We start from the raw sequence: 24,711 nt of genomic DNA, 5'->3' as shown, positions 1-24,711 counted from the left end.
GGAGAGTTGAGATGGGATTTTTTTTTTTTTTTTTTTTTGTACTCTGGAAATAAAAGCAGTAAAAGCTAAATTCTGCCCCAGGTGATGCATTCCTGCATGTTTTTGATGAAAGGAGTCAATTGGCACATAATTGACAGGTTTAATTATAGCTTAATTGTATATCTCTCTTCTAGGATTGGCTCTGTGCAGCTAGCTTTTTAAATAAAGTGCTTTAAAAGTCAGAAAATGAATGGCAATACCGCTTTGGAGTAAGCATGCAGAACAGTGCAACATCACATGGGCCTGCTTACCAGGAGCAAACTATTACACTGGAGCAGTGCTAGGATTCATCACAGAATCCCTGTAGTGGGACAGGAACAGCAAGATACATCTGGCATCTCCAGAGTCTGTCCAGGCCAGCACTGCATGCACCATAACAGCCTGCAGACACCTTCCTTTTCAACAGGACTAGCAGGCTGAGAGAGTTTGAGGGACAACAGTGATGACACAGGGCTGTTCTCTCACATCAGAGTTGCAAGAGAAAGGCCTCACCTTGTGCCTCCACACCTGAGGATGCTGCTTTAGGAAATGGTCTCAATTCTGATGGCTCTGGGGAGGGCACTGAGGCTCTGTCTCTAAGCAGTGTTTTTGTTTTTGCTCATAATTTGAAGTTGAGAAAATGCTTTTATAGGAGTTCGCAACTCCCCTCAATCCTGCTCTGTCTTTGAATTCTTCAGGACTTCTCATAGCAGAATAATCAGGTTTGATATCTCTGGATCTGAGAGGTTTTTGGGCTGGTTTTTGTGGGTTTTTTTTACATTCCAGCTCAATCAAGCCATCAGCCTAGGTGAAAGTAACAAGTACTCACTTCTGTCTAAAGATCTTCCTGCAAGCTGAGTTCAGATACACCTAGTTTACAGCTTGGAAACACATGCAATTTGCTTTCAAATTTGCACGCTTCCTCAGACACTTGAAAGAACTGAGAAGCACTGATGACTTTTGCCCCAGTGATCAGTATTACTTGAGGAAAAACAAACTGGAGATGAATGCTGTTCACTGAAGTATGCTGTACTGCCCGTTTTGAGTAGTGGCTTACCTGTCTTGCATGAATGTCTGCTTGGGGATTGTTCTTGGTTATGCATAAAGCATGGCTGAGCTGCTTCTCCTTTCTTAAGGCTCCTGGGAAAACACATGGAAAACTTTTGAATGTTTAGCACTTCTAAGCAACACTTGCTGCTTTCTGGATCCGTGCGGATAGTTGTGAGTTTGTTTGGTTTAGACCTTCTATCAGGATCCCTCATGAGAAGTGGAGTGAACAAACATCCAAGCCAAATGATACTTTCATGACGGTATTTTTTGGGTTTTTCCCCCCTCCTCTAGCCCAAGGGATGAAGTTGAAGAAAAGCACAAGAGCTCTTCCTATCATCGACACAGCTACCACCTGCTGCAGCATGACAGCCAGGATGCTAGTGCAGAACAAAGGTACCAGAGTGCTCAGCCCCCTCTCTCGCCCTGCATGGACTCAGTTCAGGCTGCATTCGTGCTTCTGCCCCCAGCAAGCCTTCACGTGTGGGGTGAATGTCTTTGCTTTGTCTCCTGACTTCATGTGTTTATGCAGTCCAGCTTCTTCCGTAATGTTCTGATGACTTCAGCTGATCGTGAGATTGGCCTCTGAGCACTGTCAGATTTACTTTCTGTAGGGAAGGGTTTAACTGTGCTGTTCCTAAGAGTGGATCAAGCTTGGTTTATTTGCCAGTGAAAGCCTATTAAGGGATAAGTTTCCAAATACCGTGCCTTAAATAAGGTAGTGAGGGTATCTAAGGAGTTAGCTGCTTGCTTTTGACACCTTTGCTCCCTCACAAGCCATCCTGAAGTTCTTGTGGGCACATTCTGTGTGCCTGGCAAGCTCAGCTCTGTTTGACAGCTGTGGGTTCGTTCATAATCCACACTTAAATTCAGACTGAAACGTGCAGTCTATGTTGGATGGCTGGTCAGCAGCTGAAAGACTCCAAGGTACCAAGGATCACGTACTTCCTAGGCTCAGCCTGAACTCTGTTCCCATAATACTTGCTGCGTATTAAGTGCTTTCTGTCTGTAAAGCTGTAGGGAGATGCTATGCTCGAGTTCCCTGCTGGGTCAGCGTCATGTCCTAGGGCTTATGTGCAAGTGTGTGTATGCAGTAAGAGCAGGCATCATTCCACTGCGCTGCCTGAGCCATAGTTGTCCCTAATGCAGAGACCCTTCCAGTCTTGTTACGCAGTGCTTGAGCTCAGCCTGAGCAGACCTGGATGAAAACAGAGCAGCATGTGCTGAGCTCTGTGGAGGTCTCTGTGTTAAAGATCAATGTGGCAGGTGTCCTTAGCTGTGTGACTGGCCGTGTGTGGATGAAGAGCAGAATGTGAACTCCCTCCCTTCAGTGAAGGCTAACACTGTCCAGTATTGCAAGTGATGTCTCTCCCCTGCTGTTCCTTCGTAGTGATCATGATGATGAAGTCGCAAGCTTGGCTTCTACGTCAGGTGGATTTGGTGCCAAAGCGTCTACGCAGAGGCTGCCTGTGAAGGACTGGAAAGCCAAGGCATCACCGCGGGCTTCCCCAAAACTAAAGCGGAAGGGCAAGAAAGATGACGGGTATGCCGGGCTGGCCAGAGTACAGGTGGCTGTGGGACCAGCTGTGCAGGGTCACAACCTCACATAGCCATTAGCAGTGAGACCAGGGTCTGAGGTTGGGCAACAGCCAAGTGCTCCCAACCCTCACCTTGTTTTGCAAATGGCAGTAACCCCACACTAAGCGTTACTGGTTACTCGGACTCTGACTGCCACTCAGGGATGTGGGAGTAGGTTCTGCACTATGTTTCCAGCTGGGAATCAAAATCCAAAATACAGCCTGGGCTTCGGAAGAATGTGTGGCAGGTAAATTGCACGTTGTGGGGGGACACTGGATCCATTTGCTGGTTTCAGTGAAGGCTCCATTGGAACTGTGATGCTGTGAGTATAGCTTAACATGGCCTCCATTTCTAATTGGCTTCTGAATGCTGGCACAGTGCCCTTGTTTGACTATGTATCGTTTGTTACCTGCCTGCTGCCTTTGCGTGTTTCTAAACGTGCCCATATGCATGTCTTATAACTGAAAACTGATGACTGGGAAGGTCTGCCCAGAGCAAGTTAGACCAACCTGTCTGCATTAATGTGAGGAGAGCAGCACAGCTGCACAGGGCACTCTCTTCTTGTGTTCCTGTAGCTTCGTGATTTGGATCTCTAGCTGTGCAGATTACAGCAAAGATGGCCTATGGCATTACGTTTCTTGTTGTGGTCCTGTACCATGGCGCCCAGAAGCTCTTAGCCTCTGAAATGACTTTCATTTTTCCTGCCTCAGTCCTTTTTAAGTTGCTGAATGGATGCTGTCTGGGAACAACAAGCATTTACTTTCCTTCTCGTAGCATTTGAATATTCACATATCTGTGACTTTGATGGAAGCATGCGATATTAGTGGATCAGTTCGGTGTTTTTCTTTATTCTGCTATATATGCTGGAGTGCATAGTTTCTTCACCTTGAGAACTGGAATCATTCTAGATGATTTGAAGCTCATTAATTCTATATTTATTGAATGGGCACTTGGTTTTTCTTTGTGAAGTATTGGGAGACCTTCAAAAGCTGTTTGGCAAAGCCTTCTCTGGCTTTGAACGTGGACAAAACTGAAAAATCAGTGTGCACTGTTCTTTGTAAGGGTCCTCATTAAGACTTGGTTCAAGTCTCCTCCCTGCCAAGGGACCAGTCTATAAGGACCTTCAGGGCCTGGGGGTAGTGCAATTGATGGAGTCACAATGCTGCAAGGGCTGGGATTTCAACACCTCCCCATCGCTCTTCCTGTTATACAAGGCAAAACAGAAGTATGAGCTGGAGTGTAAAATCTGAAGCAACTGTAAAATGTGTGATGTGTTTTGGCAGAAGACTTGGGTAATAAGAGCAGTTAATTGACATAATTGAGTTACTACTATTTTTATTTGCAGGGATGTGAACCAGTCACCAAGATCATCTAACAACCAGGTGAGTCAGAGCTGCTCTACAATCCATCCCAAGGGCATGATGCTTCAGCTCTGTTTACTGTCTGACTAAAGACCTGAGAGAAAATTCATCCCAGTTCCTTGAAGCCCCTGCTGTGCCCAAGCAGGAGCAGGCAGAGGTGCGGCTGTGCTGGGGCTTGGCATTGCTCTGTTCTCTGACTCACACAGCAGAGAAGGAGCTGCTCCGTGCTGTCCAGACTGATGCTTCCTTCTCACCTTTGCATATCGATGTGCATTTCTGTGTTCTCACAAGCCCTATATCTAAGATGCTACCACTCATTTCCTCTTCCCTGCCAAGATGACTCGCATATGTCGGCAGCAGGGTAAACTGTTCCCAGCAAAGTAAGGGTCGGAGTGGGACTGGCTTGTTGGCATTCCGTGTCTCTGTTGATAGTAACTTCATATCTGGCAGAAAATGCTCTCAGCTGCGTTGCATACACTTCTTAAACTGTCCTTGGTATGTGTGTGCCTCCTTCAGATACTTTGAGCAGGTAAAGAGACAACAGCTATAGATGTATACTTCTCCAGTTGTTTGGTTGTTCATAAGTAAGTGGAAAGAGCTGAAAAGTGTTCTAGGAAACCTCCTTCTTACTCTACTGATTGTACAGCTCTTTCATAAGTGTTTGAGGTCGTTATTTACATTTGCAGGCCTAAACATACTCTCTCAGTACCTGGCCAAAAGTGAACAGGATCTTTGAAGGGGGTCTTGAATCTAAGCAGTTAATATTTTAAGCAACCATTTATGAATTGCATGTAGAAACTTCATGTACCTTGCTTTATCAGTGTATTTCTTGGGACAAAAGTCTTAGAAATAGAAAATGAGGCCAGCTTAATGCCTGCTTTGTGTATTATGCTTCAGTGCTAGGCACAGGGGTTGACTTAATGCCCTGCAGAAAGCTTGACTGACCTCCGATCCTGTTAGACATGAATGCCTGTCCTCTCCACACATAGGTGACACCAGAGTTCCAGGACGAGCTGATGTGCATATTGAGGAGCCAACAGCGGGAGCTCTCTGACCTGCGTCAGAACCAGATGGAGCTGCTGCAGAGACTCACGGATCACCTTGATGCTATTCAGAGCTCCCTTATGGGCCACGTGGAGAGGGTGATTGACTCCCAGCAGGAGCAGGAGCGTATCCTTGTTGGCAAACATTGTGTGGCAGTTGAGGCTGCAAGGCAGACTAGAGACATGAGGAAGGCTAAGAAAATTCAAGGATCTTGGCAGAGTCGACTATAGGTGCAGTAAAACTGTCTGGCTGTGATATAACTATTTCAGTTCCTCTCAGTCCCTTTCTAAGGGCAAGAAACTCAGAACAGAGAAGAACTGACACTTTCCTCCATGCCACTAAATCTTCTAGTTACCCATTAAGATGCTAAGTGCCACAATGCTGGAGTAGACTAGAGGTGCACCAAATACGTTATCCTGTCAGTCAGTGGCCAGTTGCACAAAAGTAATTATGGGATGATCCTTTCCTTCCTTTCCTCCTTAAGGCAAGTCAGTACTTGCACCAGAAATAGCATCTGACTGCCATACTGCATAGCTGAATATAGAATTATCTTGTCTGTACCCATATATACATCGTGTGGTCCACAGGTTCCTTATGTACTGCCTGAAAATGACTTTCTTTTGGTGTTTTCAAACCTGCTATTCAATTATTCTTATTGGATTGTGAGTAGCTGGTTTCTGTACATCTTTTGCAGCACTGCATTTGGTCATGTTCCCCAAACTGAGCAGCTCTAGCCTGTTTCATGTCTGAAAGCACTCAGCTTCTGTGACATGACAATGATTTCTGTTTTCTCTATTATTTCCTTTTCAACCATCAGGCTGATGTGTTCATAGGCAATTCCGGTAGCTTTCTTCTGAAGTTTGGAGTCTAGAGCTATATTGTAATATTAGAATAACTTTCCCTATCTGCAGTTTCGTATCTGTGCTGAATTTTGTCAGCAGCTGAATTGTCCTTTCACTGTTTGTTTTGCTGGGGTTTTTTGGTCTTGTTTTTAAGATGCACGTGCATCTCAGTGTTTGTGTGTCAGCTCCTTCAAGGAGCCTGGTTGCTTCATGAGGTATGACTAGCTTTTATTAAGCCTGGGTTTGCTCCCATGCACTATATCGCTATGTTCACCAATTCCATCCTGTAGAAGCTTTTTTTACCAATTTGCTTTTTATGGATATTGAGCTTCCTGGTTTCTGTAGCGTCCTGATTTGGGCTAGGAAGAGGTTAATTTTCTTCATGGCAGCTCATAGGGTGGTACATTTTGGATTTGTGACCAAAACAAGTTTGATAACTCCCTGATGTTTTTTGCTGTTGCTAAACCCTGTCCAGGCCTTGTCTGTTTCTCACATTGCTTCACCAGCGAGCAGGCTGGGGGTGAGCAAGAAGTAGGGAGAAGGCACAGCTGGGACAGCTGACCCTGACTGACCAAAGGGGTGTCCTGAACCATATAACATTGTGCTCAGCAGTAAAAGCTGGGAGAAAGGAGGAGGAAGAGGGGATGTTTGGAGCAATGGCGTTTGTCTTCCTGAATCACCGTTACATGTGATGGAGCCCTGCTTTCCTGGGGAAGACTGAACACCTGCCCATTGATGGGAAGTAGTAAATGAATTCCTTATTTTCCTTGGCTTGCAGCTTTTGCTTTACCTGTTAAACTGTCTTTATCTCAACCTGTGAGCTTTCTCACTTTTACCTTTCCTGTTCTCTTCCCCCATCCTGCTGCAGAGTGAGTGACTGGCTGCGTGGGGCTGAGCTGCCTATGGAGGCAGTTAACCCACAATACATAGGGAACACTACTGCTGTTTTTTAGCTGTTTGGCTTTTCTGCCCCAACTTCCAGAGCTCTTCTCTCACCCTGATCACTTGTTTAGGAGCATGCTGTTGTTTACAGGAATGCATCAGCAATGTCATTAGACCTCTCTTTCACCAGAGCTGCAAACTTGCTCTTAACTCAGCTGTTGGAGGCAAGGGTAGCATCCATCTTTGTGGACAGGAGTGTTGAGAATAGAGAGGAAATCTGTTGTTTGTGCTCCTTAACGTGCCTTCTCATTAGAGAGAAGACTAGACCGAGCACTGACAGAAGGACAGCAGCGCAATGGGCAGCTCCAGGAGCATCTGTCTCAGCAGCTCTCTCAGTCCCTTTCCACTGCTGTGTGCAACCGCCTGGAGAGGACCATTCGCGAGGAGATGAAGAAGACCGTACCCCAGTGTGAGTGTTGCTGCCTAGGTTTTGAAGGTGGTTCCCTACAGCTAGCCCCGTCAGGATTGTAAGCATGCTGTGTAAAAGTGTTGGCACTATATAAAGTAGGAGTTAGGTTACGTGAAGTCTAGTTACTGCACTTTAAATTTTTGTGGGCCCCACTGTAATCTGAGGAGTTCTGGTTTGGACAGAGTATGAGGCTCCCACGGGGGATGCCCTTCCAGAGATCATGGGTCTGACCTTCCAGTATAACCTGTAAAGTTGCTGGCTTCTGTTCAGTGCAGAAAAGCAGAAGAGGCTAATGAGTTTGGAAATGCTGAGATTCATCTGGAGCAAACTTAAACTTGTCTTTGCCCTTCCTTGACATACTGGCAACAGCCCGTGGAAGGAAACATTCAAAGAAATGCTGGTGGGAAAGCCTTCTGCAGCCATTCATGTCCACCCTTCTGCTTGAAGCAGGGCTGCTCACTATTATAGATCAGGTCAGCTGTGACTTTGTTGGGGCAAGTCTTGAAAACCTTCAAGGCTGGAGATGCCATAGCCTCTCCAGTGACTTCCACAGCTGTACCACTTTCCCAGCAAAAAGTTTTTCCTGATGTCCAACCTTGGCTTCCCAAGGCAGAGCTTGTGACCATTGCCCCTTGCTGTGTCATATTCAAGAAGAGTTTGACTTTTTTTTTTTCTTCTTCTTCTTTTGGGGTGTTGAAGTGGGACTCTAGGCTTAAAGGTACAGCTTTTGACATGTCCATGTTGTGCCTAGGCATTTCCAAGAGCATGGACCCTGTTGCTGGCCAGCTAAGTAACACTATTGCTGCCAAGCTCACGACTGTTGAGGGGACCCTGAAAGAAAGTATCACCAAGCTAGTGAAATCAAAGGTAAGGAGAACCAGACTGTAACTTTTCCTGGGGACATTGGGTTGTCATCTGTCATCTGGGTAGCAATTCCTTACACCTCTTCCCCTCACCTGTATCTCCTGGTAAGGTTAGAGCCAGTGGTCAAAGGTTTTTCCTGGTCTCATCAGGAGAACAAACTTGTTGGATACTCCCCTGCCCACTTTGCTTCATTAGCCCTTTCTTTCACTTACCAAGTTGTTAATTTTCTACTAGAGAAGAGTTTCTCACTACAGCCAGGGCTTTTAGGGCCAACTCCTTCAGCCAGGTTGTGAAAGTTTGACTGGCTGTTCTGCTCCCTGCTCCATTCTGCATTCGTACTTTATTTAAGGGAGCAGAAGCTGGTTTCGTACTTTTGCAGGGAATGGTGGATTGCAGGAGGGAAGCAGGGGAAGGGGAAAGGAGCCATGCCTACTGTGCCGCCTTCGGGAAATGGTGATGCTCTCGGGCAGCCGCTCAGCAAGCAGATGTTCTGCCTGCTGTGGTCATGGTGCAGCCCAGTCAGTGGAAAGAGCTGAGGGAATACACACTTGTGACACCGGGTTGTCCTTATCTGCTGTGGGTGTGTTGCAGGGACCAACAGTGTTTGTTCACATCTTTAGTCTGCAGCAGGCTGTTGTTAATTTCCTGGAATCTCTTCTGTGTGCGCTTGTAAGAACCTTACAGATACCGTGGTGAGGGCAACAGCCGATACCCTGCAGGGGCCGATCCAGTCAGCTTACAAGGAAGCGTTTCAGAGCGTTGTGTTGCCAGCCTTCGAGAAGAGCTGCCAGTCCATGTTCCAGCAAATCAATGACACCTTTAAGCAGGGCACACAGGAATGTGAGTAGGTTTTCTTCTCTTGAGTTTTCTCTGCACAGCTTATTTGCATTAGTGGCTGACAACAAGTTGGCCTTATGTCTTTGCCTTTCAGAATTTCACCAGTAACTCTTTAATCTCTTAGCCTGTCTGCGTGCTCCATTTCACACTTGGGCAACGGAAGCAGAAGTGAGGATATTTTTGTGGGTGGTGCTGCAAGAACAGGGCTTCATCTCTGGTCTTCATTGTCCATGCAGCAAAACATTTGGCCTCATGCTGTGAATCTGTGACTTCATTTGTTGAGTAGTGAAGCCCAGCTGTAGCATTACCCCATCCCTACATCAGGAAGATGACTGATGGAGAGGGTAGCACTTCTACAGCTAGGCCCTCAGCTCGGAGGAGTGATGAGTTGGGGAAGGTTTAGAGAAGGGTATGGGGGTGATCGGAGGTTAAATTGTGGCTGAATGGCATAGGCCTGGTCAGGCTGGAAAGAAGAAAAATAAAGAAAATTGTACACCGATGCACTGGAGAAGATCTTTCCTGTTCTCAGGCTTGGGATCCAGTTCCTTGGCCTTCTGGGAGGCCAGGCAGGTGTTACTCTGCAGAGCTGGTTTCCCAGGGGGTCTGAAGTTGGCTAGTGCTAGCACAGTGAGTTCTGTTGTCCATAGATCTGCAGTGTTTCCAGCTGTTGTTTATTTTGCACCCTTCCTCTTCCTCATAAGTCTTCCACAAGTACATATAGCTCACATTCTTCTCCCTTTCGATCAGACCAATTCATAAAATATTTTAAAATGCAGCTTTTTGATCTCTGCAGACGCCTTGTTCAAGGGTTTGGGGTATTTTTTGCATCAGAAGTATTCCTCCTTTTTCTTCATTGGCATTGAACTCCATCACTAACGCGGATCACAGTTCACACTGTGTATGAAATAAAATAACCTCACTCCCCCTTTTATCTTGGCTTGAACAAAGAATGCCTCTAAAGGTCTGTCATAAGAGGACTCGTGGCTTTGTTGCTGGGTCAGGTAATCCTGCATAATGAGGAAGCTGGAAGCATGGTTTCTAGGTTAGTGTAATGCAGCCCAAAACAAGGCTTGTGTGTTCACCAGGCTCTCCTGCACTCGTACGCTGGGTCAGTAATTGTTTCTGCTGGAGAATGTGTACAGCCTGGCAGCTGGATTTCTGCAAGTACCGGCGGCACAAATGTCTTCCTCTCTGCTTGTTGCAGATATCCAGCAGCTTGAGACTCACTTGAAGAACAGGAAGGTACGAGAGCAGGAGGCCCGGGACCCGCTGCTGAACCAACTCCGACAGCTCATCACCACCTTCCAGAGCACCACGGAGCAGTTGGCTTCCACTGTTGCAGCAAGCGTCCATGCTGAGGTGCAGCATCAGCTGCATATTATCGTGGGCAAGTAAGTTGACAGCTGGGCTTGTGGAAAGAGTTGTCAGAGGTATATATGTGTTTGTTAACACAAACCTCACCCTGCTTAGTTGTGGCAAATGGCTTGTTTCCATGAGTACGGCGGGGCTGCTTGTTGGCTCCATGCAGTGTCACCGAGCACGTGAGTGGGTGTGCCCAGTGCCGTGTAGGGCACCACACGGAGACTGCGGAAGGTTTCTAACAACCAGCTGTATCGCTGCTGCATCTGGGAGCTCAGGACCTGCTTCTTTTAGGGTCCCACGTGCATGCTGGAGGACAGAAGGACCTAAGGCAGCCCATAAGCACACTCGGGTCTGAACGCTTCCTGAAGATCATTTTGGAACAGGCCTTTTGAAGGCTTTTCTTCTTGACTCTGTGTGTCCTTAGGCGTACCAACAGTTTTTGCAGGTTACTCTGTCCTCCCAACTGCTCTTGCAGCAAGTCGTGCTTGGCCATCCCAGTTTCAAGATGCGATCCCAGTGGTGCCTTCAGCACACACACGCTGTGAGGCTGGTGGCAGGTTGCCAGGCACTAAGATTGGCTGGTGGTCACCTGGGGGCAGAATGCCCCTGTCTATTTTAAGCCACTAGAACAGATGTCAGAGCGCATTGGGGTCTTCCATGCAGATCAGACTTGCCAGGGAAGGCTACCAGAGTAAATTCTGGTCTTGCTGCATGGGCTGTGCTTGTTCCCAGGGAAGTCCTGATATTCTACCTGCAGAAGAGCAGGTTTGATGCTTGGCACCCTGTGTAAGAGGGGAGGATCTGGGCCTTGGTGGGAGAGGTGTAACATGCAGCAGCAGAGCCTGCACTGTGAACTGGTCTTCTGTGGAAAAGTCACAGGCTCGGTTAAAATGTGTTCTCATTCTGAAGGTGTCATCTGCAGGCTAGGATTCTGCAGTCAACAGATCGGATGTAGGAAGCTGGGCTTGTCTGGGGATAAACCTACAGCTTTAGCCTTGCTTGTAAGACAGAGACATTAAAGATTTAAAATGCTATATAATGAGAGACTTGGTTCCCTGAAACACCACTTTCCCGCACAGAATCCTAGCATCTTCTGCATGCACCCTGGGACATTGTGGTGTTGGCCACAGAGCTGCCTTGTGCCGCATGTTTCCAGTGCCTCAGAACCATTTGTGTTAACCCTTTGGGAGCCACACTACAATAAGCAAGCAAGCCTGTGTTTTCTTGCTGGTACAAGCTTTGTGCAATGTTGTCCCTCAGCTCTTCATTTTCAGAGTTGCCTTGGGCTTTTTTTTTGTTTTTAGCATGCAGGAGTCTATTTTGGCCCAGGTGCAGAGAGTCATTAAAGGAGAAGTGAGCCTGGCTATGAAGGAGCAGCAGGCAGCTGTCACCTCAAGCATCGTCCAGGCAATGCGCTCAGCAGCCGGGACTCCGATCCCCTCTGCTCACTTGGATTTCCAGTCTCAGCAGACTCACATCCTTCAGCTGCTCCAGCAGGGACACCTCAACCAAGCTTTCCAGCAGGTACCTAAGTTTCCAGCAGTGGGCATTGCTGCCTGTTGGGGGATGGAGTGGCGGGAGGGGGGCTTCTTGAGGTGGAGATGTAAACCTACAACAACTTCTACAGGAGCTGACTGAAAAGACCTGTGGCAGCGGACTGTTTGAGGGGTGCTGTTGCACTCATGCAGGTCAAGCCATGGAAGTTCCATGTTTCGGTGGTGGTGCAGTTCCTTCTTCCCTGCCCATGCCCTGTCAGGACAGTGTCAGTGCTCCAGTAAGCCAGAGTGTTTTGCGATCAGCAGTGGCACGTGGGGCACGCCTGAAGAGCAACAGCTTCATAAGCCTCTCTGGGCAGATCTACCAGCTGGGGCCTGACCTTGCCTTTGCCTTTGAATATGTAGGCAGATCCATTTGAGCTGCTGCAGACTGACTCCTCTGGGAATGGTGGCAATGCCATGCCAGTGGGCTGGCACGGGATGTAGATGTGGCCCTGCTCTGTGCTGCCAACTGTAACCTGCTCCCTGCTGCCTGGTTGTGGTCCGTTCAGCTTAGAACAGACGCAGGTGTCCTCAGAGTGTAGACTGGGAGAGGGTTTGCAGAGAATTCTGCTCCCAGAGGAGGCTGGCAAGCCATGAAGCTGTCCCAAGACAGAGGGCTGTCTCTGCTCTGTCCTGTCTCCCTCACCTGCCTGTTGTTTCCTCTGCATTTCTAGCTGTATCTTCCTTGCAGGCTCTAACAGCGGCTGACCTCAACTTGGTTTTGTACGTCTGTGAGACTGTGGATACTCAGCAAGTATTTGGCCAGCATCCATGCCCACTGTCCCAGCCTGTGCTGCTCTCTCTCATTCAGCAGCTCTCCTCAGATTTGGGTACTCGTACGGAACTGAAGTTGAAGTGAGTATGATCAGAGTGCTGGGTCTGAACCTATGCAGACCAAGGAACAATTCCCCTGTGGAGGCAAAAGGAGGGATAGTGCCACGTTTCCTGGGCAGTTTAATATCCAGAGTGACTTCTCCCTGTCCTCAGTTCTTAACCCATCACTGGACCTTGCGTCAGCAGTTTCTGGTTGTGACTGCCCCAGGTTCGGTGGGACGTGGCACCAGGAGCTACTGGAAGTCACGTCTGTTAGATGTTCCAAGCAAAGTTTGTGTGACAGAATAGTGACTGTGCTGATACTTGCCACAAACATTTTTAGTGAGCGCGTCAAAACCCTGTTCTCTGCCCTAAAAAACTTAACTTGTTACAGTCAAAACCCGCAGGCACCTTGGCCTCTATGGAAAAGTGACTTGGAGTTTTTTAATGCAAGTTAACAATAGGGATAAAGCAAGCTAGAAAACCAGAAAAGGAGTTTTACAGACGAGCTGCTAATTAGAGTTAAATTTGCTGCTGTGAAGTTCGAACTGGTCTGTTAGTGAAAACCTAACCTAATTGCAGTGACCACATTGCTTTACTTGGGTTGTGGTTTCAAAGTTTATGGCTCCTCTGAACTTCAGAATGGCTTGTTGGTAAAATTCTTGCTCTTCCCACACCCCTTTCTGGGTGAGACATTGGAAGAAGGCCTTAAATACATCCCTATGTGAAATTAGCCTCACTGCTGAGGATTTTTACTTCCAATAAGTGATTAATTCTGCTAAAAAGACATCAAAGAAAATATCTAGTGCTGTGACCAGGCATGGCCTGTGGCCAAGTGCCACCTCCAGCACTGCAGGGTGTTCTGGCTTGCCATTGTGCCTGGTTTAGGCAGCCAGCTTGTGCTGCACATCCTGCAGGCTGAAAGCTATAGGCTGCCCTTACGTGTTGAAGAAGAGATAAGTGAACTCTGCTGTGAGTCAGTAGCATTTATTTTCTGATGGCTAAACATACTGCATTGAGTTTGGGTGGATGGTGGAGCAGAACTGCGCATCTTCCTTGCTGAAATGAACTGAATCGGAATGGGATTGTGTGTTGGGCTTGGTTCTAACCCTGATCTCTCCTCCTTCAGTTACTTGGAGGAAGCAGTGATGCACCTGGACCACAGTGACCCCATCACCCGAGACCACATGGGGTCGGTCATGAACCAGGTGCGGCAGAAGCTCTTCCAGTTCCTCCAGGTGGAACCCCACAACACGCTGAGCAAGCCTGCCCGTCGTCTCATGATCATGCTTCAGGGCCTGGTCACCCCTGGCATGACCTAGGAGTTCCTGGCTACCTTGTGGGCTGCTCCCTGGAAGCCCACCAGCAGCTCCAGTAGTTACTAACCACGTATGGCTTGTGTTAAGAGCTCTTGCCAGGAAATCTATCAACGTGTGTGTGATGTCTCTAAGGCAAGCGCCATCTGTGTATAGTCCCAAATAGTCACTGAACGCTCACTTGGCTTATTTTTCCTAAATAGCCTCTTTTTGACAGAGTTAAGTCTCTTCTTCACCTGCCCATCCGTCCCCGAGGCCTGGCTGGCGGTCCAAGTCGCATTCGGTAGAAGCTGGTGGATGTCTGAGCCCTCTAGTTTGGCATCTGCCAAGGGCAGTGGGGGCCGAGTGCTGAGCCGGGGGGGCTGCCGTGCTGGCCACAAACCAGCACCTTGTCCTTGGTCGGGGACTCGAGCTGTGCCTCCCTCCTGGGTGGTGGGCTGCGGGGCAGGAGGGGGGTCACACCCCGGGCTCTGCGTGGTTGCCATATGGTGGCTCCCCAAGCAGGTGTGGGCAAGGGGGGGCTGTATGTGCCCCCCCGGAGCCGCTGGGGTGGTGCTGGGGGTCAGGCCAGCCGGGCAGCAGCCCCTTGTGACCATCAGTTCTGTTGTGTGTTGGAGCATGTCCATGGTTCAGGCGTTGGTTTTGATTTTACAACAAGGTTTTTCTTTTTGTCTAAATTTTGAAATTTTGGGTTTTTTTGAAATAACATTAAAAACAGTTCAATAAACAACTTTTTGAGAAAAAAAAAAAAAAAAAAGCATCACCTCTCCTGGGGCCCTGCTTCTGTTGTGCGACCTGGGGGTCAGGAGGAGGTGGGACCGGGTGAGGCACGGGCTCCGTCTCTCGGAGGGCGCAGACAGGAGACGCCCGTTCAGCTCCCCGCGGCGCAGCCCCCTGCCCGCTGGGGGGGGGGGGGGGGGGGGGGCGGGCTGGGGGCGGGCTGGGGGCGGTGCGGCGGGGCCGGGGCTGCCGGCGGCGGCGGAGCAGGGAACACACGGCGGCGGTGGCGGCGGAGTCCGCACCATGGACCGCGGCTGGTGGCGGCTGCTGGGGGTCGTGTGCCCGTTGTTGCTGCACCTCGGTGAGTGCCGGGGGCGGGTGGGAGCGGGACTCCCGGCTGCGGAGCACCCGCGCCGCCTCAGCCCACTCGCCCCGGGGCTCCGCGATCCGGGGCTGGGCTGTCAGGACCGGGGCAGCGCCCCGAGCCGGCCCTGGCTGCTGCCCCCAGGCTGCTGCCAGCTGCCCTCGCCCGGGGCACGGGGAGCACCCAGCAGCCCTGGCACCGGCGTGTCCCTTCCACGCTGCCCCGGTGCTCCCAGAGCCGAGGAGGGACACGGGGGGCTCCAGGCACGGCGCGGGTACCCCGCGGCATCCCTGCCGGAGGAGGGGTGGGGGCCCGGGGGTGCCCCGGGGCCGGCGCTGAGCGGGGGACGAGAACAGCCCGGCCGGGGCGGTTTCCAGGCTCGGAGAGCGGGTGATGGCTCAGAGCCGTCCCCAGGCGCGGGGCGGCTGCGTCGGCACTGGCTCGGCTGCGGGGGCAGCGGGGGGGCTGCAGCGCACTGGGGGCTCCCTTTGTGCCTCTCCCTGGGCTCCCTCCCCGGCCGAGCCGGGGCAGTTTGGCCGCGGGGTAGCGGAGGCGATTTGCCCTCCTGGCTTCTCCTTCCCGGCTGCCTTGTGCCGAGGGACCGGGGCGGAGGGGAGGGTCGTGCCGGGCGTTAGGGGAGCCCGGGGGGCCGAACCGCAGCCTGTGTCAGGGACCAGCCCCGAGGGAAGGCACCTGCCGGCCGCGGCCGGTGTGTCCCTGCGCTGGGGAAGATGCGCTTGTAGCCCAACTGGGTCAGAAGAGGAGCAATGGATCCCCCTTCGGTGCTACCTGCGGCATTTGTGACCCACATGGTTGGTGTCACCCCGAGACCTTCCTTGGCGATATGCTCGGGGAGGGGGGGTGTCTCGTCGTGAGCACCCGCTGAGCTCCATGACGGGCTGGGGTTCGGGCTCGCCCCGCTGTTAGTCTCGGTCACGGCCCTTTTGCTCGGGGCCTGGTTCCAGGGGCACCGGCGTGGGATGCCAGCGGCACGGCACACGGCTCCCTGGAGACATCCTGGCTGCCTCAGCAGCCACCGGGCAACTTTCGCCTGCTTCTGGGGTCACCTTCCCACAGGGATCCCTCCGGGACTGTCCTCGCCTCGCGCCTTTTAAGCATCCTCAGCTTAGAGACCTCCCAGGTGCACACCCCCGCGCTTCCAAAAGTCTCCCAACCCCTGTGACTTGCTTGGCACAGGAAACCCACCAGCCCTGCGGGACCCTAGGGGCAGAGCCGAGGACTGCGCGGTGTTTCCCTGTCACCCAGCCACACACCAGCTCTTTCTGGGCGTCCCCCGGCCATGGATGCACTCGCAGTCATCCCCAGCACATCCCGTCGCCAACTGTCCTGTGGCCAGCACGGGGGTGTGGCCAGTTCCCGTGGTGAATCCTTGCGGAGCAGAGCAGGGAACTGGGGCTTCACAGAGTGAAACAGCCAGAGTTGCGCTTGTGCCTCTTCCTTTCGTGCTTTCCTTTTTCCCCCTTTCCATTTTTCCCCTTTCCATGTTTCCCCCTTCCCCCTGCCCCTTTTTCCCCTTTTCCCCCTCCCCGTTCTCCCCCACTGCAGAAGGAGCAGGGACTCCAGCTTGACAAGCCTTTGCTTTTGGGTTTTGTTTTTTTTTTTTTTTTTCTGTTGTAGTCACAAATTAATCTTTGCTGTTAGGGGATAAAAGCCGGGACAGATGGCTCTGGGGAGAGCCCGGGAGGCCGCGGCGGAGCGGCCAGCGTGCCGCGCTCCCCTGCAGCTGGTGGCAGCATCGCTGTGGGGTCATTGCATCGTGCCACGTCGGGCTCCTGGGCCAGGAGCAAAGGTTCACCCCAAGCGCCTGGGGAGAAGGATGCCAGGAGTCTGGTGGGATGCGGAAGGGGGTGCCAGCCCCTCACCAGATTTTGGAGCCCGGTGACAGTGGTGCACCCCTGAGCCGGGCAGGTGATGGCCATGGGGGAGTCCATGAGGGCTCAGCTCTGTCTCTCCCCTGCAGCCACCAGCCAGGAGCCCATCAACATGGCGGGGAAGTGCGACACCATCTACAAGGGCTTTGCTGGCTGCCTCATCAGCCTGGGGGACAGCATGGCCCAGAGTGTTCGGCAGCAGCAGGAGGAGGGCGGGGAGGAGGCACAGGAGCTGGACACCATTTGCAAGTGAGAGTCCCCATCCCTGTTCCGATGGGAGCTGCTGGGATGGCTGGTGACCTGCCACCAGCGGTCCCAGCCACTCCTGCCCATCTCCCCAGGTCCTGGGACGACTTCCACACCTGTGCCAGCGAGGTGCTGTCAAGCTGCCCTGAGGAAGCAGCCGCCATCTGGGAGTCGCTGCGCCAGGAGTCCCGCAAGATCCAGTTCCAGGGGAACCTGCAGGAGCTGTGCAGCACCCAGAGAGGCCTGGCCAGTGCCCGTGGCTCACCAGCTGCTGAGACCAACCACGCCACGCTGCGGGGCTCAGCCACCCCCCTGCGCCCCCACCTGCTGGCCCTGCTGCTGCTGGTGCCCCGGCTCTAGCCCTGCCTGCCCGCGGGGTGCCCAGGTGATGCTCCGGGTCGGTTCCCCAGTGCTGGCCGGGCACAGGCACCTGTGTTCCCTGCCGAGCCCATCTGCCCCTCAGGCATCCCTCGCCGGGCACAGTCCTCTCCTGCAGCAGCCCTTCAGATGGATTTATATTTATATTAAAAAGACGCTTTTACATTTCTCCCGTCTCTCTGCCATGGGATGCCCCTCACACCCTTCCCAAGCTCCAGATTTTCTCTGGGGATTGGAGAGGAGATGCTGCCTGGACCAGCCCCCAGGGGGGTCACCATGGGTCTCTGTGGCTCTGTCACCCAGGCACATTGCCTGTGGCTGTGCTGGGCCCCAGGGAGAGCTGTACCGGGGATTCCCACGGCTCTGCTGCTCCCTGACAGCAGCTTTCAGGGCTAGGCATGAAGGATATTCCCTTTAGAGGTCAGTCAAGTGGTTTCTTTATTTTAAAGGGCATCTTAGAAAAACATGGTGCATGTATTTCTCTTTTCTTTTTGACAGCCAACAGTTTGTCTGATGGGCAACTCCAGTGGCATCAGACAATTTTCTGAAAAAAATCCTATTTTCCATCCCTTTTATTTTGGTCCTGCTGTATTCAGTCTTACTAATGGTCATGAAGGAGATGGGGGTTTGCAGAGAAAAGAGGCGTTTTTGTAGCTGAGATGATATAGGTGAAAAAAACAGGGAACTGAAGCGCTCATCCAGGTCCAGGGGGGACTTGGTGAAGTTAAACCAAGCTGATATGCTGGAGCTTAACTTGGTTCAGCTTGTGACTATCAGCAGAAGACGCTGTTATTCCCATCTCTGTTGCTGTCATGCGAAAACTTCAGATTTTTTTTTCCTAGCACACTAAAACCCATGGTGGCAAACCAGTACCCCTGCATGTGGGCAAGGTGGCCTCCCCACCCTCTGGGGAGCAGCCTCTCCCCTGACCCACCGCCTAAGGGGATATTAAAACAGCTAATGGGCCACCCCATCTATTGCACAGACCAATGGCTGGCTCCCAGCAGCGGGTGGATCTGGCTGGCACGTGGGAAACTGTCCTGCTCTGTAAAGGCAACAGCACCCTGACTGCCAAAATCCTCCGGCCAGTGCCAGTGCCACCATGCCATGGATGGCGCGAGGCTCAGCTGCGAGCAGGAGCAATGAGAAAAGCAGCTACATTCCGTGAGTAGCGAGTTGCTGCAGTTTCTTTGATCTCCGGGGTGACTTCAAGGCCGTCCCAGGAACGCTGCCGTGGCTGGTCCCGGCACAGTTGTGGTTTTGCTCCAGGGGAAGCCTTTGTGCGCTGGCTGGTGACCGAGAGCCTTTGGTGGGTGAGCAAGAAAATTGTTGCTGTTCTTGTTGAGCCAGGGAAAATTATTGCTTGTTTCATTGCAAAACCTCTTCCTGCAAGGTCCGGTCACTTAAATGTGTGATCCCCAAACCTCTGGGATGTCACCCCGGCTGTGCCGGTCCCCTGCCAGCCTCCGGGGCCAGGAAATGCTGCCTCTGGACTGTTGTGTTGTGGTGCATCCCCGGGGGCTGAGCGATGGCTGCCGCTCCCTCAGCTTTGCAGGGGGACCCCATATTTATTTCATATTATTTATGTCATTAACCAGCCTGGAGCTGGCTTGGGGGGGTGTCAAAACCAGGACTAGAGGGACACAAAGCATCCCACGGGGAGGAGCGAGGACAAGCTGCCAGCAGCCTTTGCTGAGGGACGGTACCGAGCCCAGGGCCAGGTGCCCTGCGGGACATGGGGCAAAACGCCGTCCCTGCTCTCCTTGGCCAGCAGCTGCCGCTCCCCGTGTTTAACGCCAGCGCCGGGGGGATAATCTGCTGATTCTTTCCTTTCCAGTTCCTGACAATCCTGTGTTTAAGGGTGAATTAATGCCGGATCCCCGCAGGGTGGCTAAGAGGATAAACGCTGGCCGGGCGCCGGCCATGCACCGCACAGCGCCCGTCGCTCCGATGGCACCTCTGTGGGGCCAGGAGCAATGGGATCTCTGCTTCCCTGCTGCTGGCTGCTCCCCGGTGTCCTGCAGCAGGGTGGTGGGAGGTGGCCAGCAAGCTGGAGGGCCACTGAGACGGTGCTCTGCCAGGCCATCACCACGATGGTGACACTGGCGTGCACCAAACCATACTGCTCCGATCAGGCCGGGAGTGTGTGCATGCCTGGCAAGACCCGCAGGCACCCATCAAGTCCTCAGAGTGTTTGATCCTGCACTCAGAGAGACACGCCACACACATCCCATGCCCTGAAAGATGTCACCGCATGTGTCCCACACCCTTGGCTATGTCACCATGTGTCCTGATGCCAGCACATGTCACCACACATGGCCCACACCCTTGGCTATGCCACTGCACATGTCCTGCAGCTGGAAGTTATCACCATATGTGACACTAAAATATGTCACCACACATCCTGCAGGCACCGATGTCTCTGGGGGGCTGGGGCTGGAATTTGGGGATGCTGGGCTAGGACAGGCTGGTGGGTCACTGCTGCTTGGTGACCCTCACGGTGCAAGGGTCCATAGCAAAGCATCACCCTAAACCCACTGTCACTGTCTCACCCTAATCGTCCCTCAAGGAGGTGCCTGCGAGGCCAAGAGTGGCAGTGTGATGGCAAGGACGGGCATACTGACCCCTAGGAGAGCTCTCCAGGTGCTCCAAAACCGGGACAAGCAGCCGGTGTCTGCCCTCCCATTGCACTCAAGGGTTTGTGGCAAGGGTGTGGGACAGTCCTGCAGCCATGTTCTACTGTGGGAAGGGACAACGTCCTTGTCACTGCCCCCAAAACAAACAGCTGGCTCCCCACACGCTGGCCAGAATCTGCCCAGGCTGACACCTGCAGCCGCTGGACGGGGCGGACAGGGACCAGTGGCCCCCAGCACTGGGAGCCTGTTGAGCACCCAGCGTGCTGTGAAAACCCATCACGCTGGTTATGAAACTCCGGTGACCTACTTTACACTCCCTGCTTTTGTTCTTAATTCCCAGATATGGCTGCTCTCCAGATTTTGCCCATCAAGGCAAATTAATTGGAGTAGATCCTAATTTGCTCTCTGCTATTCTTTGGGCAGAAGATTAAATGCTCTGCAGACATTATCTCCCTCTCTCTTTTCTAAGAGACAAACCTGAATTATTAAAAAAAAAAAAATAAAAGAAAGAAAAGGGGATAAAGGAAGGCCAAGTTAGGTTGAGTTGATGTTTGAATTCACTTTTTGTAATCACAGAAGAGGCCAGGGAGGCCTCTGCATCCCCAGGCAGCTGGAAGCAGATGGTGACACTATTCTGGGCAGCTGTGTGAGCAAGATGGTGCACGTGGCACAGCGACACGAGGGCCAATCTCCCGGTCACGCAGCCTGCTGCCTCCACCGTGCAGTGGTTGTTGAATCCTCCATTCCTTTGCCTAGGGAAATTCCTCCTGGTGAAGCTGCTGGCTGGGGAATGACTCCTCATCTGTGAGGATGTACTTGGGTTTCTCCGGCAGGATGGGCTGGAGCTGTGCCGGGGCCATCAGCGGTGGTGGGATGGCTCTGTGCTCTCCTACAGTCCCCAGTGCCACCATTCCAGTCTGGTGTCCCCACAGAGGAACGTGCCCAGGCACTAGCCTTGCTGGGCAGAGCTGCCTCCAGCATCGCTGGCACCCCAGCACGCTGTGGGGAGAGGGAGAGTCGGGAGCCTTGTGTAGGCTGGAGGACACTGTGTCACAGGGCTGGCAGCTCTCTGAGCTCGTGTGGGGATTTCTGCCGAGCCAAATGTCCAACTTTCCATAAGGAATGCCAAAAGACAACCTCAATCTCCATGGATCAGATGCAGCGGGAACGGCTGAGCCGGAGTCACCTCTGCCACTGGGGCCGTGCTCAGCCCATGGCCTGGCACCCCGTCTGCACCCAGCTTTGGGGCTTTTTTTCTCCAGAGAGGCATATGGAAAGTTGGATTTCTTTTTTAAGCAGCTTTAATTGAACATCCTCCTCCTCCGACCTCTGCTTAGCCTTGTCGGGACAACCTCTGGCCCAGCATGGCTGCTGAGGGATGGGCTTATAGCTGCATGGGGCTGGGATGCGGCTCAGAGGACATTCAGGTATCCTGCTTCACCGCATGCCCATTCAATGGCAGATGAGGGACCTCGTCCTCCTCTTCTGGCTTGCTATGTCCTGGCACAGCAGAGAGCCCGGGGCTCCCCAAATTGCCCTGTGCCCTGGACATGCAGCCATGTCCCAGGCAGCTTTGGGGTGCCGGGACATACTGGGGGTGGTGCTGGTCGTTTCCATCTCTCCGCAGACAACTGCAGCTCGTTGTGCCCCAGTGAGGCTCTGGATTCAGATGGCAGCACTGCAGGCGGCTGTTGGGTGCAAAGGGAGCTCTGGAGCTCCATCGGCTGAGCTCCTACTCCGAGCACAGTGTGCCCTGGCGCTGGAGCAGGCTGCTCAGGGCTGTTTCTGGGGGAGCTGTGCATCTCCAAGGAGGGAGGATTCTCCACCTCTCCAGATATGCAGCATTGCCCCAGGGGTCCCAGCCTGCCTTTAGCAGCTTTCACAGGAGAAGCTGTGAGGAAGCCACTGGCAGGAGATGCAAAACCCTAAGGGGAATCCATCCTGCCAGAAGGATGGTGGCTCCCAGGAGGGAGCAGCCAGGCTGTGGGGCCACGCCTGCTGCTGCTCCTTTGTGGAGATCCCTGACACTATGGGCTGGATCCTTCCCACAGCACCAGAGGCAGGCTGTGGGTCTTGGGGGGTAGGAGTTGGCGGGGATTTCTGAAGGGGCAAGCAAGGAGGAGCAGGATGCGGCTCCTCTCTCAGGAGAGCAGCATCCTGGAAGGGAGGAGGCAGAACCAGGTGGAAGTCAATCAAGAAACAACGAGAAGGCAACCCGTCTGGCTACAAAACAAGCTGTTAGACTGTGCTCTAACAACACTGCTGTATGGGTGCATCAAACACCTGGTATCAGTCCCTTCTTGTAGGAGGGAGAAAAGAACAGCAGGGCTTGGCTGGAGCAGTGCAGGTGGGAGCCCAGTGCCTGGCGGGGCGAGGGGCTGCAGAGCCTGCCCAGCACCTAGGGCTTCGCAGCCCACAGCTGGTGCCCCCAGCAGCAGGATACTTACCGGGCTCATAAACTTCTTGCTGTAACTGGAGAGATGACTCTGAAACGAGTAACAGGTTTCAGGGTTCAACTGACACTGACCCCAAACTCAAAACAGGTGCCCAAACCAGCAGGCAGTGGGTCATGTGGATGGGAGGACAGTTCTGCAAGGTCCCTGCCCACTCTCAAGCTCTGTCCCAGGTGACACACTTGCCCCCAACCTTCCACAGTGAGCTACGGGTCCTTCCCTTGGCTCTGGTGGGTCTCAGAGCACTACCATGGTATAAATAATACAAGAAAGAGCTGCTCTGATTGAAATTCTCAGAAGTCTGTGGTTCTGCCTCAAGAGTTCGATCCGTGTTGGCTCTTTGGTATTTTTGTACTGACAATTAACAGTGGTGATGGACCTGTAACTGCCTCATTTGGTGTTCTCATGAGCCAGGCAGGAAACAAAGCTGTGAGGAAGCAACTAATGGAAGATGCAAAACCCTGAGGGAAACTCATCCTCGCAGAGCAGTTAGCCCTGTCCCAGCAGCTGTGGCCGAGGAGAGGCAGCCCACGGCTGTATGCCCATCCATAGCAGCCGGGCTGACGAGGAGAGGCACAAGCTTTTTAATTTGCTGGTGGTATCAAGCTGGGGTGACCTTGAGAAACAGCCTAAAATAACGGGATCAGCTTTAATAGGGCCACATGCAAGATTTTACATGTCAGGCACAGGCTAAGCCACCTCCCAGGGACAGTGCAGGGGACATGTGGCTGTGGAAGCACCTCCAGAAACAAAATGTAGGGGTTGTAGGGATGAAAATGTACCAGCAGTGTCATTACTGTGTGGGATGCCAAGAACCGGTTGATTTCCCTCATACAACTCAGCAGATCTGCTGAGCATAGTACAAGCAGCCCCTTCTCAGACCTGTCACACGTTTCTGTACCTTATCTAGAATTACACGGGAAAGAAGCTGATGACGATAGCATGCATCAGCAGCTATAACTTTCATTATGCTATGACTTACTAAGCATTTTAAACAGTTGAAGAGCCCAGGAGTGTTAAAATAAAACCAGCTATTTTTAAAACCATGGTAGGACTGTGAAAATAGCCCCTCTCCACCTGAACCGTCTCGGGAATGACGTGACAGCCAGGCTGGAAAACAAGCCCGACAGTGTCGTGTTTCTGTCTTCCCTGGAGAAAGAAGTGCCGTCAGCATCTTTGCAAGAAGGTGTCATCCTTCATCCTGCTGCTCTCAGGTCATCTAGGGCTGAAATGTGGAGTGTTTGGTTTAAGGATGGGGAAAGGGTACGAGGAAGAAAGTCCACCAGCAGTTACCAAGCAAGCCTTGCGGGTTTTGTGGCACTTAGTAGCTGGGGAAAAGAAAGCAGAAAGGAATGTGCCTCGTTATTCTGTTGTGCACAAGAGCTAGCCCACAGGGACCAGGTTTTCCCTGCCAAGGGAAAGGGCTGATGCTTCCGGGCAATTTTCTTGCAAAGGGAGTGTTCTTCCAGAGCCCCGCAGCCCAGCGGGGAGCAGCTCTCCCAGGCGCCGCTGGGGATCCATTTGGGCTGGGCTTGGTTCCAAAAGGGCGGCGAGGAGTTGTCCCTCCTTGGGCAGCGGGTAACTGTGGCTGCCCCTCAGAGGCAGGAACGTGGAGAGCGGGAACACCGTGCCCGTCGGGGGGCCTCCTGCTCAGCCCCTGGGGCTGGGGAGGTCCTGGGGCCCACGGGGCTGAGGGGGGTCCCAGGCCCTGTGGGGTGAGAGGGTGTCCCAGAGTGTGTGGGGCTGAGGGGGATCCTGGACCCTGTGGGACTGAGGGGGGATCCCAGGGCCTGTGAGGGTGCCTGGGCCTATAGAGCTGAGAGGATCCAGGGCCCCTGGGGCTGAGGGGGGATCCTGGGGTGTGTAGGGCTGAGGGGGGTCCCGGGGACCCATGGGGATGAGGGGATTCCCGGGGGGCCTGTGGGGCTGAGGGGGTCCTGGGGCCTGTGGCGCTGAGGGGAGTCCCAGGGGTATGTGGGGCTGAGGAGGGCCCATGGGGCTAAGGGGTCCCGGGCCCTGAGGCTGAGGGGTGCCTGTGGGGCTCCCAGGGG

The 24,711-nt window shown here is 52.7% G+C and overlaps 2 protein-coding genes across 3 annotated transcripts in view; both read left to right on the top strand.

Moving 5' to 3' along the window:
- EDC4 (enhancer of mRNA decapping 4) overlaps nt 1-14,151 on the top strand; it is a 35,451-nt gene extending 21,300 nt beyond the window's left edge. For both annotated transcript variants that reach the window (XM_040615211.1, XM_040615210.1), the window contains 11 exons: nt 1,360-1,461; nt 2,456-2,608; nt 3,989-4,025; nt 4,994-5,174; nt 7,086-7,241; nt 7,993-8,108; nt 8,780-8,945; nt 10,147-10,333; nt 11,609-11,828; nt 12,534-12,697; nt 13,785-14,151. In XM_040615211.1, coding sequence (XP_040471145.1) covers nt 1,360-1,461; nt 2,456-2,608; nt 3,989-4,025; nt 4,994-5,174; nt 7,086-7,241; nt 7,993-8,108; nt 8,780-8,945; nt 10,147-10,333; nt 11,609-11,828; nt 12,534-12,697; nt 13,785-13,977 — 1,675 coding nt within the window. In that variant the 3' untranslated portion in view covers nt 13,978-14,151. The remainder of the gene's footprint in view (nt 1-1,359; nt 1,462-2,455; nt 2,609-3,988; nt 4,026-4,993; nt 5,175-7,085; nt 7,242-7,992; nt 8,109-8,779; nt 8,946-10,146; nt 10,334-11,608; nt 11,829-12,533; nt 12,698-13,784) is intronic.
- Nucleotides 14,152-14,921: 770 nt separating this feature from the next.
- Nucleotides 14,922-18,142, top strand: NRN1L (neuritin 1 like). The gene is made up of 3 exons (XM_040615850.1): nt 14,922-15,052; nt 17,037-17,196; nt 17,289-18,142. The coding sequence occupies exons 1-3, from the start codon at nt 14,995-14,997 to the stop codon at nt 17,551-17,553; spliced, it is 483 nt and encodes a 160-aa protein (XP_040471784.1). The 5' UTR covers nt 14,922-14,994; the 3' UTR covers nt 17,554-18,142.
- The last annotated feature ends 6,569 nt before the right edge of the window (nt 18,143-24,711 follow it).

This window comes from Falco naumanni, chromosome 15, assembly GCF_017639655.2.
Source record: "Falco naumanni isolate bFalNau1 chromosome 15, bFalNau1.pat, whole genome shotgun sequence".
Taxonomy (NCBI): domain Eukaryota; kingdom Metazoa; phylum Chordata; class Aves; order Falconiformes; family Falconidae; genus Falco; species Falco naumanni.
This window is presented reverse-complemented; position numbering and strand designations above follow the sequence as displayed.